The sequence below is a fragment of the Arachis stenosperma genome, chromosome 9 (genome assembly GCF_014773155.1).
Source record: "Arachis stenosperma cultivar V10309 chromosome 9, arast.V10309.gnm1.PFL2, whole genome shotgun sequence".
NCBI classification, from domain to species: domain Eukaryota; kingdom Viridiplantae; phylum Streptophyta; class Magnoliopsida; order Fabales; family Fabaceae; genus Arachis; species Arachis stenosperma.
In genome coordinates this window covers 157,905,496-157,917,614 of record NC_080385.1, presented here as the reverse complement: position 1 = coordinate 157,917,614, position 12,119 = coordinate 157,905,496, and the positions used below count along the sequence as shown (strand labels likewise).

The following is a 12,119-nucleotide window of genomic DNA, read 5'->3' as shown; positions in this document are numbered from 1 at the left end:
AATTTTATAAATTACCAATCTATAAATTAATTTTATGTACCATTACCAATCGATTGAAATTGGCAAAACATTCAATTTCATCACATTCCAATCGATTGGATTACATTACCAATCGATTGAATTTGGCTAAAACTTCAATGTCATCACTTTCCAATCGATTGTATTTGGCAAATCCATGTTGTTTTCGTGAATTCAATCGATTGTTTTGAGGTATTCATTCGATTGGAAAATATAAACAATCGATTGGAAAGTATAAACAATCGATTGGTATAAGCTTTTTACCATTCTACCTTACAACTTTCAATCGATTGTTTTGTGATATAGTGTAAACCAATCGATTGAGTTATCATTCAATCGATTGTTTTGAAAAACCAATCGATTGAATTTCAAGGAAACACGATTTGGAAGCCATGGACGAAGGTAACGAGATCAAAGTTAATTTTTTAATCAATTGGAATTATTAGGATGAATGGAGGATATAATTGGTTGTTATTTTTGTATTTGATTGTTAATAAATATAATATATAATTGATAAAATAATAATTTATAAAATAAAAAACTATTTTTATAATTAAATAAAATATATGGAGTTGATTTATAATTAAAATTAGTTCAAGAACTACGTAGCAATTGATAAAAAAACTCTAAAAACATGTTTTCTACTTGGACCACTAAGTAGTCCAAAGGTTCCTAGACCACCGAATCCTGTGCCTAGTAACTATTACTTTCATAATAATTTTTTGTAGTTCTTCTTACTTCTTCATAGTTATTCGTTCCAAATTTTTTTTTATTAAAATAGATCAAATTTATTTTAATCATTAGCAAATTGAATATTTTAATTTTTTTATTATTTTTAATACTCATTTTTATATTTTAATTTTTATGTTTTTTATTGTATTTTTTACTTATATTTTTTATTATCTTTTTTATTTATATGATAAATATTATTTGTGTAATGTTCTGATTTTTTCATGTTATGTTTTTATGAATTTTTTAATCATTTATTATACTATTTTTTATATGTATATTTTTTTATGAATTTTTTTTATTTTTGTTTGGCTTTTTTATTTATTTTATTGTATTTCTTTTATTCATATGACAAATGTTGTTGACTTTTTTTAGAATATTTTTATTTTTTTATATGAATTTTTTTTCTATCCTTTACTGCATTATATTTATGTTGCGTATGAAATTTTTTATTTTTTTTAATTTTATTCATACAAATTTTATTTACTTTTTATTATATTTTTTTATTCATATTATATATGTCGTTGATTTTATGAAATTTTTATTATTTCTTATGTGTATGATTTTTTTCTATTCTTTGAAGTACTCTATTTTTGTTTTGTATTAATTTTTTTTATTTTTTATTCTGACTTTGTAAAATTTGTAATTGTAATTATTATATACTACGTTTATTATCAAAATTTTGTATAATATAAATTATGATCCTATAAAAAAGGACAAAATAAATAAGAAATTAATTATAAGTAACAACAAAACCATAAATAATGAAAATTTATAGTAAAAAAAAATACTAAATTAAAGAGTACTAACAATACTAAAAAATTATAGAATATTTTTTTTGTTTGACATTATAAATATAATTTATAGTACTCTCTTTTATATATTTTTTTATTATATTTATTTTATTTATATGATAAATATTTTTATATTATTTTTGTTAGTATTTTGATTTTGCATATATAAAAAAATTATTTAAATTAATGTCTCTTTTAGTAATTTTTCATCTAAAAGTGATTTTGAGTAGTATAATTCAAACAACATTTATTTTACTACAATCAATTTTGATATAAAAATTGCCAAACAAAAATTACGTTAATCTAAACTTACTTTTCATCAAAATCAATTTTACAAAATCACTTTGATGCAAATTCTTGTTTACAAACTGAAATCCAAACACACACATAGTATTAGGGTTACAAGTTGGAAAACACACTAAAAGTTATATATATATATATTTTTTTATTTTTTTATTTTTTAATTAATATATAATTAGATTTACGGGTTGGTTTGAATTTCGCACCAAAAATCAATACATGAATCAATCACTAACAAAGATCAGTTTGATTTGGATTGAACCTAATTACTCGTTGATTTCAGAACTAATCGAATTGATTCAGTTAGGGTTCGGACGAATAATCGAGTATCCGCTACTCATACTCACCCTTAGCTCTATTAAAATTTAGATGTAAGAATTCTACGTAGTGAGAATAAATTTAATTACTAATCCTAATTTTTTAAATTTCAAAATCAAAAGTTAGTTATTAAATAATTAATTAAAAATCTGATTTTTAATTTTAAAATACATTTCTTATAAACTCATTGTACACTAGAACGATTGAATCTCCATATTTTCTCTCTTTTTTTTGGCTAAAACACCAACTCGCGAAATCTCTCTCTCTAACCCAGACAAATCGGCCATAACCGCCAACCATGCTGCAGCAAGACCCGAACGCCGAGCCTCAAATTCCTAGGCCATGTTTCCAGCGCCGATACCCTGAAACAGACTTTTATGAAAAGAAAAATAGGGTATTTGTTGCCACTTCCATCTCTATTTTTTCAAAATTAATGCAATTGGACTGTAATGCTGATATCGTTTCTTTATTATTTATTTCTTTCTTTATTTCTCTTTTATATTAAAGGATAAAGTGCGTAACCATACATATAAGAGTGCGATCGAGTATCATGCTGATAATATTAGGAACAAGGTAGTTAATTAAGTTAACTCATTTACAAATTATTTCTTTTTTATTCTTTTGGTTCTTTTGATCTCGTGACTAAGAGTGGTTGCATGGATTATTCAGGTTGTACTTGATCTTGGATGCGGCACAGGAATTCTTTCTATATTATGCGCCAAGGCGGGAGCAAGGAAGGTATGTTCTTTCTACTTGACACTTGTATTATTCATTTGGTTTATGTTCAAAACTTGAGTACTTGTATTATTCATTTGGTTTATGTTCAAAACTTGAGTATGGATTCTGTTGATTCTACCAGTTTCTGACCTGAAAGGCCCCTTAAGCAGTGCTTGTTCGTTTTTTTATCTTTTGTTAATAACTTAATTTTGATGATTTTAAATTTCTGTAATTTATAATAATGTTGTGAGTTATTATCAATCTATACTTGTGAGTTAATTATTGTTGTGAATTTTTTTTACTTTTGTTAATTCTTTTTTTGACTTAATTTTTTTAAAATAATTTTGTTGATTGTTGATGATAATTGTTAATTTTGTATCTCGAGATTGTCTTATGGTTTGTTGCTGATGTGAATAAAAATTGTGTAGGTTTGTGATCAATAATCAATACTTAGTTGTTGGCTTAGGCTTGGTTTGGTGAAATTTTTACTTTTTGAAAGTAGAAAAGTAGTCTTTTATAAGACAATTTTTTAAAAGCTACAGTACTTGTGTTTGGTAAAATTAAATTAAAAATAACTTTTAATAAGCACAAATACCATAATTGTATTCAATAAAACAGTTTTTAAAACTTAAAAAAATTATAATAAATATTTTAATAATGAAAAATAATTTATTTTTTTAAAATTTTTAAAATTTTATATAATATTTTAAAATAAAAAATTCATAATAAACATAAATATAATAAATAAACTCTTTTATTTTTTAACTTTAAAATTTTATATAAGTATTATAAAAATTTATTTTATCTTAAGCATCATCATTAAAGATACTAAATTACCTAATTCAAATCTTAGAGACAAATGGTTTAAATATTTACTTGATTGTACTAATATAAATAGAGTTATCATTAGTCAATAATAAAATTTGTATGTAATCCAATGTTTAGTACTGGTACGTCTATTATCCACCTATATATATTGGCTCAGAGGTCACAAAAAATGGGACACATATCTCAAATAAACTATTTTTATGAATTATATCTATATTTACATATGTATATACATGTTGTTATTATAATTTGACTAATGTTCGTACAAGACAAATTTTATGATTGGTTTTCATAAACCAAGTCAACCTCTTCACATTTCAAATAACAGATAAAAAATAAACAAATATAATGGATCTACTGAAAAAATAAAAAAACAACACAAAAAAATAATATAAATAGATAGAAGTTCATACCTAATATGTGTTAGAGATGTATTTATGTTAAAATTTGTGAAGATTAGGTTGAAAAATAAAAATTATATGAAGACTATGTTAGAATTTGTGAAGGTTATATGAGAATTTCAATGGCAATATAATAGAAAAAAATATGTGCGGGAAAATAAATAAAATTTGATAGACGCAAGCCGGCTTTAAAAAGTTCTCGCTTAGGTGTTTTTAAAGGTGCCCCTAACTCTTAAAAGATGTAATTATAATTACTTGAACTTTTTAATTTATCAAACACAAAATGAGGTACTTACAACCACCTTTACCAATCCCAGCCTTAATGTAATTTGTATAAGTTTGGGTTTAATAATTAGAAATTTGTGTAACTAGTGTCTAAAACTAATTTGTTATTGTTGTTTCTTTTGGTGTTGCACGTTAAGTATTTAACAATGATGTACGTTTTGATTTTTTTAGTCATAAATTTTAGAGTAAAAGCCCTTTCCGGTCCCTAACCATTTACCCGATGGACGACCCACCCCCTAAGTAATTTAAAACCCCAAATCGGTCCCTATCAATGATGGTATATGGACATTGAAGACCCTGCAACCGGTTCCCAGCAGGTGACATGCTGATCTGTCAGTCACTTGTCCACCTGGATTTTTGTCCTACATAATTAGGACTAATCGCCCCCTGCACCTTTGAAACGATGCGTTCCATGAACTCCCATGTACTCCCATGTACTCCCATGTACCCCCTGCTGGGTCAAATTGATTCATGTCAGGTAGTGGGGGTTAAATTAGCTTTGATATGTGAGTTCTCCCCTGCATGGTGATTATGGGTGGATCGGGTGAAGCAGTAGGTTTGTTTCATGAGTTAGGGTTGTTGTGAAAGTATGAAAGTGATGTTAAGTTTGAAAGTTTGTACCTTTGTGTTGGCTTGATGCATTAAGAATGCTTAATGGATAGACAGGATAGCCTAGTTGCTGTTGAGGGTGTTTGAAGTTTAGCTCTGTTACTGAGTTGTGATTTGGTTTTTTACAGATGTCTGTGTTTGTTGCCCCTGTTTTTCATCACGGTGGGAGACTAGAGAAAGATTCAAATGGAGTGTTACGCTATGTAGATGGGAAGATTGAGAAATTTCCACCGATGGATGTTGATTTTGTCAACAAGAAGGACTTGGAAGAACTCTTCAGGGGATTAGGTTATCTGGAATACTAATAGGCCTAGATGGTTGCTTCTTAAAAGGTTATTACGGAGGGCAGCTCCTAACTGCAATGGCACTTGATGCTAACAACCATGTATTCGTTATTGCATATGCTGTGACAAGAGCTGAAAACACAGAGAACTGGATGTGGTTCTTGACGCGGCTTCAGGATGATTTGGGAGACCATCAAGTGCGCGGATGGAATCTGATGTCCGACCAACAGAAGGTAACTACAATGTCCCTATACTATTCTGATATAATGTATGTTTTATGAATGTAACTCTGCACAATGTAGACTTGTGTTGAATGTGTTAATTAGTTGTTTGTTTAGATTTAAAGTGGAATATCTGCTAATTGAAGCAAAAGGCTATACTTGTTAAACTGAAGAAATTCAGCAACATAGTTGGTAGTAAATACAACCAATCTAACCATCTTCCCTTACAATTGTTGGTATCCCTTCCATAGAAAATAATCTGTTAATCTGTGAATTGTCACCTGGGTTAGTATTTGTTTGTAATCGTGTTGTTTAATTTCTAGCTTTTGGTTAGTAGAATTCTGCACAACATAATACATTCATTATTAGTTTATGCATATACGGTTAAGTGGCTTATGATTGGTCTATGTCTATTCCCAGCAATTGGTGTGTAGTTATTGGTGTCTTTATGTCATAAGTGCATTATATTTGGTTTGTAAACCATCTTTGCAGGGACTTATGCGTGCAGCCAAGGAAGTCATGCCCTATGCACACCACAGAAATTGTGTGCTGCATATTTGGAAGAATCTTCAACAAAGGTTCAATAACAAGCAGGTAAAGGGTCTGTTATGGCATGCTGCCAAGTGCACCACTCAGGTGCAGTTCAAAGCGGCAATGGAAAAATTTAAAAGTGTGTGCCATGGAGGATGGGAGTACATGAATCAATTTGACCCAGCAGGGGGTACATGGGAGTACATGGGAGTACATGGGAGTTCATGGAACGCATCGTTTCAAAGGTGCAGGGGGCGATTAGTCCTAATTATGTAGGACAAAAATCCAGGTGGACAAGTGACTGACAGATCAGCATGTCACCTGCTGGGAACCGGTTGCAGGGTCTTCAATGTCCATATACCATCATTGATAGGGACCGATTTGGGGTTTTAAATTACTTAGGGGTGGGTCGTCCATCGGGTAAATGGTTAGGGACCGGAAAGGGCTTTTACTCTAAATTTTAACTAGTAGAACAGCTCGTGCATTTGGGGCTCAATTTTTTAGTTATGGAACCCATTAGTGTACTTTTTCCGGATATGGAAATAGGGAGAGATAGACGAGAAGGTGGGACAGCTTTATGTCATTTTTAGGTGATCCGAGTTCTTTGTTAAGCAAAAATAAAGAAACAAGTCGGAGAGTACGACTTGTTGATGGCTGGAATTTAAATTTTAACAATGCAAAACGGACCATGTGTGTTTTGTATATATATAATTTTTATCAAGTTGAAAATGAAATCGTAAGGTCCGAGTTCCCTTTTTTAAATATTAATTTGAATCTGCCAATAGTAAACGGTAGGTCCGATTTAGGTTTATTGAAAATATCAGATTCTGTATTCTTCTTCAAGCTTACTCGTCTTCTTTCTCTAGTTCTCTACATTTGTATTTTTTTTCTTCATGGTATGTAACCCAAAAATTTGTTAGTATGGTTTCTGTTATTATTTAGTAGAGTAAGAAAAATGAATGATAGAGTACTTTTAAAAATGTATTATTTTGAATGATAGAGTACAAAAATAATACACATTTCTATTCATCTTCTAACAATAACAACAACAATAATAAACTTTCTAACAATAATAATTTTAATTATAAAATATTAAAAAAAATTCAAAAAAAACCTATATCTGGTAAAAATGATAATAATTCCTAAATTTAATTTCTAACCACAACAATAATAATTAGCCACTTAATAATAATAATTATAATTACGAAATATAAAAAAAATTTAAAAAATTTAAACGGAGAAAGGAAGAAGAAGGTGGGAGTGAAGTTGAAAGTGAAATCTAAAAGTGATTGTAATTGGATAATGAGAGTGGGTTGCATGGGTCTTTGTTTGGTTCCAGGGCACCGTTCGGGGAGAAGCTATTGCGCGATGCGTGTCCAAACTGCATCAAATCGGACCGTGCATTTAGTGAAACGCAACTCGGATGGTCCGTGTGGTGAATGGAAACTCGCAGGGTCCGAGTTGTAGTTTCACCGACACCACAAAATTGTGAAACACTTCTCTCCCCGTATGAGAGTCCAACACCACTCATGCATCCATATGCAAATTAAAAAGCGTGCATTTGGCGTATGTGTTATTATTTATATCTTGAAAAGATAAGAGTAATTTAGAAAAAATTGTAGTTGTATTAAATAATATCAAATAAAAATGTATATATAACGGGAAAGATGATGTTTAGCATGAGAATATGATTATGAAAAGATAAAGGAGAATGTAAACAACAGAAAAATATTAGAATAATTACTCAAATCAGTTCTCAATAATTTTAAAAGTATATATTTTAATTTATAAAAAAAATTAATACACAAAAATATCTTTAAGGTTTTATTCTGACCGACAAATCAATTTTCATTTTGGTAGAGTAATAACCAAAATAATTTAAAAATAAATATTTTAATCTCCAAGAAACATTAATACACAAATTAATTCCCAACATTTTTTTTGTTAGACATAATAATCCCCCGTTAATTGATAATTTTACATCCGAATTATATATATATATATATATATATATATGTATATATATATATATATACTTTTTCATTGGCTTGTCATGCATGACAATGCAAATTGTTTGTCTTGCCTAGGTGTATGCAGTTGATGCTGGCACCGACATTGCTGGGCAGGTAATCATCCAAAATCACAATCTCATTCTTAAGTTTGGATTGTGTGTAGTTAATTTCTTGTCATAGAAAATTGTCAAGGAACAACTGCTTAAAGCTAAAACTATCACACAAAGGCGCATACTTGATTTTACATTTTTAAATTGTCAATAATCCATCTTTTGCTCAGCAATCCACTCACTTTTATCTTATACAAAAATTTAACTAACTCAATCATGTGGTCTTGGAGAATGTGAAATTGGGATACCATGTCGAGGATCACCTAAAAGTTTAAACCCTCTAACATCAGATTTATATTCTATCATAGTTCTGTAACACGACAAGGCAAATTATTTGCTTGTTACATAATCATCGAACTTGTAATGTATTTTGTGTTTTTTGTTTCTACTTACTTTTACCCCTCTACAAGCAGGTGACAAATATTGTTCACGCAAATAATCGTTCACATGTTATCATTGTAGTGAGAGGGCGATTTGAGGTAGGCACTATGAACAATAAATTTTAATCTACGAAAGAATTTTGGTACTTTTCTACCTTAGATTACGATGGTCTAAATATTGACTTGACATCTAAAAAGTAGAATGACCAAACATTTTGGATATGCAGTATGAATTTGATTTCAATTTTATTTTTCGAATTGGATAACAAAATCAAATTGTCACTGGCTAAATGTTAATTTAAACAATTAAGAGGACCTTTTGGTTGCGAAAATTCAGTTGGTTTCTTCAACTCCTTTGAGTATATAGAAACTTTATTGAATTTTCTAGATTCATTTTTTGTCCAGTAGGATTGTAGATCAGTTTGTTTATTATTTACTTGTTTTATATTGATGAGCAGGATGTTGAAATAAATGAGGATGTGGATGTTATAGTTTCTGAGTGGATGGGCCAGATGCTTCTAGGCGAGGTGCATATCTGAATTTTTTAAGTCTAATGTTGAAACACGATATTGTAAAATCATATATGAAAATTTTTACAATGTGGTTCTTTGTTTATTAAAATTTAGGGTAAAATATATTTTATCCATGAAGTTTGTTAAAAATTTTTAAAAATTTTCTTAAGTTTTATTTTGTTTTAATTTTCTCTTTGAAGTTTTCGATTTGCATCAAATATATCACTGACAGCTAAATTTTCAAAAAGTTTAGGACCAATCAAGCAATAATGCATGACACCTAAGTCTGATTTTTCCTGTATTGAAAGTTGTTCTTATGAGTTGCTAAATTCATCCTAAATTTTTTGAAAAATTAGTTGTCATAGATATATTTGATGCAAATCGAAAATTTTTGGAATAAAATTGAAACAAAATAAAAATTAGGAGTATTTTTTAAACTTTGAACAAACTTCAAGGACAAAAAATATACTTTATCCTAAAATTTAAGTTGAATAGATACCTAAGGTCAGTTTGAATTGTATTAAGCAAAGCATTGACCAATTGTGAATAAAAAAAAAAAAAAACCTTTTTCTTTAGGACATGCTTTTAAGAGTTATCACTGCCAGAGATCGCTGGCTTAAACCTGGAGGTGTAATTCTCCCTTCAAGCGGAACGGTAATCCTTTTGATTTATGAATACTGCTTGAATGCAATTAGAAATTCACTGATATCTTGTTCTGCTCATGAAGTTGTTTATGACTCCTTTCACCAATTTTGAACGATACTGTCAAAAAGTTGAGTTTTGGCAAGATGTTGCTGACATTGATAGTAAGTATATATATATATAAAGCTATGTAATTTTTTTTCAATGACAATTATTTTTTTACTATACTTATTCTGTGGTTAAATTTAAAATAATTTCAGTGTCAGTAATGATACATTTTACCGAGCAAAATGCATTTAATTTACCGAATGTGGATAGAATCAAGGATAAAAACCTTTTGGCAGACCCTCAAGTGGTGAGTCACAATTTTTTTCAGTGATCTTGTTTCATGTTGACCTTTTCTTTTCGGTCTTAAATTTTGTCATTTGTGTGAGAGAGTATATAAAGAAAAAGAAAAAAACTGCAACTACAAGAAGGGTAAAAGTTCTCCAAAACAAGAAAATTAAACAAAGAAAAACAAAGACAACAAATAATGCAGCAAGGCTGTCCAAATATCTTCTGATAACAAAATCCACCTGTATAATCGTTTCTTGCTTGTAATTTTGTCTTTGTTGCTGTATTTGTGTATTCACATTTTTATTTTAATGTTGGCTGTTGTAGTTTTTAGTTTGTGATTTTTAAAGTTGTTCATTTTTTACCATTGCAGGTGAAACACATCAACTGCTATTCTATTACCATTCCTGAGCTAATGTCTATAGAAGAATCTTTTAGCATGAAAACACTGAAGCAAGGTAAGTTTTTTATGTAGGACAAATTGTTGATATTTACATTGTGCAATTCTAAAAGTTTCTTACAATCTATTGATATTTATTTTCTGGCGTTTATTTCTAGGTAGAGTAAATGGTTTTGCATTTTGGTTTAATGCTGAGTTTACTGGATTACGACAAGAAGAAGAACAACTATCAGCACTAGATAGGACGGATTCAGCACTAGTTCTTTGCACTGGACCTAGTGTTCCTCCAACACATTGGGAACAGGTACAAACTATTTTCTTATTGAAGTCTTGGTTATTTTCTTATTGAAGTCTAGGTTCGATTTATCTACAGTGTGCAACATGCAGTTGAGGTATATATTGTGCTTTTAATATAGTTAAACTAATTTTGTTATCAATATTTGTAGACTTTGATTTACTTTCCTACCGCAGTACAGCTGGAGAGAGGTAGACCTTTTACAGGCTCAGTGACATTGACGCAGCCGACAAAGAATAAATGGCTCATGGAGATCAAACTAACGTATCGGTGAGTTAGAAAAACTTCTATCATGGTATATCTTTTAGAGACATTCATTAACGTTAAGCTTTAAATTCTGACATTGTTCTTTGTCATTGCAGTTCAAATAACGGTGATTTAGTCTGCAAGAAACAAACCGACCTTTTCTCGCCTTTCTGAAACTCAAGCTTATGAAAGCACAACTTTTCTGACCGATTAGTAGTAGTCATCCTAACAGTACTAAGTTGTTGTTGCGAACCAATTAACTCCTCTGGCTTTGTATTCTTATCCTTAGAATCAGCTTCAGCGTCTACTTCTGACTTAGTAGGTGGCACAAAATAATACATTTGTTTCAGAAATCTGGCCAAGGTGGCTAAGTTTCAGCAGTTATATCTTTATTTTCCTTGCTTGGAGTTCCATTGCCTTGATCAAATATACGCTCAAGAATTTGAAGCATCGGTGGTGTTGGTGTCCACCTCTGCCTAGATGTTATTTTCTGTCCAACACCGAACTTTTTGTTAAAGCTCGCGTTGGCCTTCGTGTGAATGGACAGAGATCATATTGGTGTTCACTTGAGAGAAAATTGGATGATTAACCTAAGCCTTAGACTTTAGTTGAAGAAATTAACATCGATTAAATTTGCAACTGTATATAGAAACTGCAATAATTAAACATTTTTCAAACTTTTAAAGAGTTGATTGCTGAAAATTGAAGTTGGTTTATGTTTGTACATAATCTATCACAAGATCATCAGACATGTATGAAAGATTAATTAAGATGATTGATGAGATAATTAAGAAATAAATATATGAAACCTGCAAGATTTAAATCATACAGACCCAATGCAGATTCATAGACTGTGTCTGGATCAGCCAACCACAAAAGATGCTTCAAGGCTTGTTCAGCACAAGGGTAAGACATTAGACAATTCCATTTCATGGATGACTTTTATTCTCTTAGGAGCATCTTCAAAACGCAAAGCTCCTTATTGGAACTTTCTGTTAAGTGATCCTGAAGTGCTTTCCTTATAGCCATCAGAACAGAAATATGATTTTGTAGAGGTTCTCTATAATGTTTTCATTCTTTACAGAATAAACAAACTCAGAGGCCAATAGTGAAAATGCCTGCCAAGTGCCAACCATATTGAAATCTATCCTATG

The 12,119-nt window shown here is 29.9% G+C and overlaps 1 protein-coding gene across 1 annotated transcript; it reads left to right on the top strand.

Annotated features, from left to right (window-relative positions):
* Window positions 1-2,457: 2,457 nt before the first annotated feature.
* Window positions 2,458-11,581, top strand: LOC130950270 (probable protein arginine N-methyltransferase 6). Its single transcript, XM_057878786.1, has 13 exons — window positions 2,458-2,553; window positions 2,667-2,732; window positions 2,829-2,897; window positions 8,123-8,161; window positions 8,571-8,636; window positions 8,996-9,064; window positions 9,626-9,703; window positions 9,777-9,855; window positions 9,952-10,046; window positions 10,398-10,482; window positions 10,583-10,728; window positions 10,871-10,989; window positions 11,082-11,581. Exons 1-13 carry the CDS (start codon window positions 2,458-2,460, stop codon window positions 11,137-11,139), a joined length of 1,065 nt encoding a protein of 354 aa, XP_057734769.1. The 3' UTR covers window positions 11,140-11,581.
* Window positions 11,582-12,119: the final 538 nt, after the last annotated feature.

What these genes read in the sequence shown, in the direction of transcription:
- LOC130950270 (XM_057878786.1), top strand. Translation starts at nt 2,458, where the DNA reads ATGCTGCAGCAAGACCCGAACGCCGAGCCTCAAATTCCTAGGCCATGT. An exon ending in CCAAGGCGGGAGCAAGGAAG is followed by an intron (nt 2,898 to 8,122) that starts GTATGTTCTTTC and finishes TGTCTTGCCTAG; the next exon opens with GTGTATGCAGTTGATGCTGG. An exon ending in GAGATCAAACTAACGTATCG is followed by an intron (nt 10,990 to 11,081) that starts GTGAGTTAGAAA and finishes TTGTCATTGCAG; the next exon opens with TTCAAATAACGGTGATTTAG.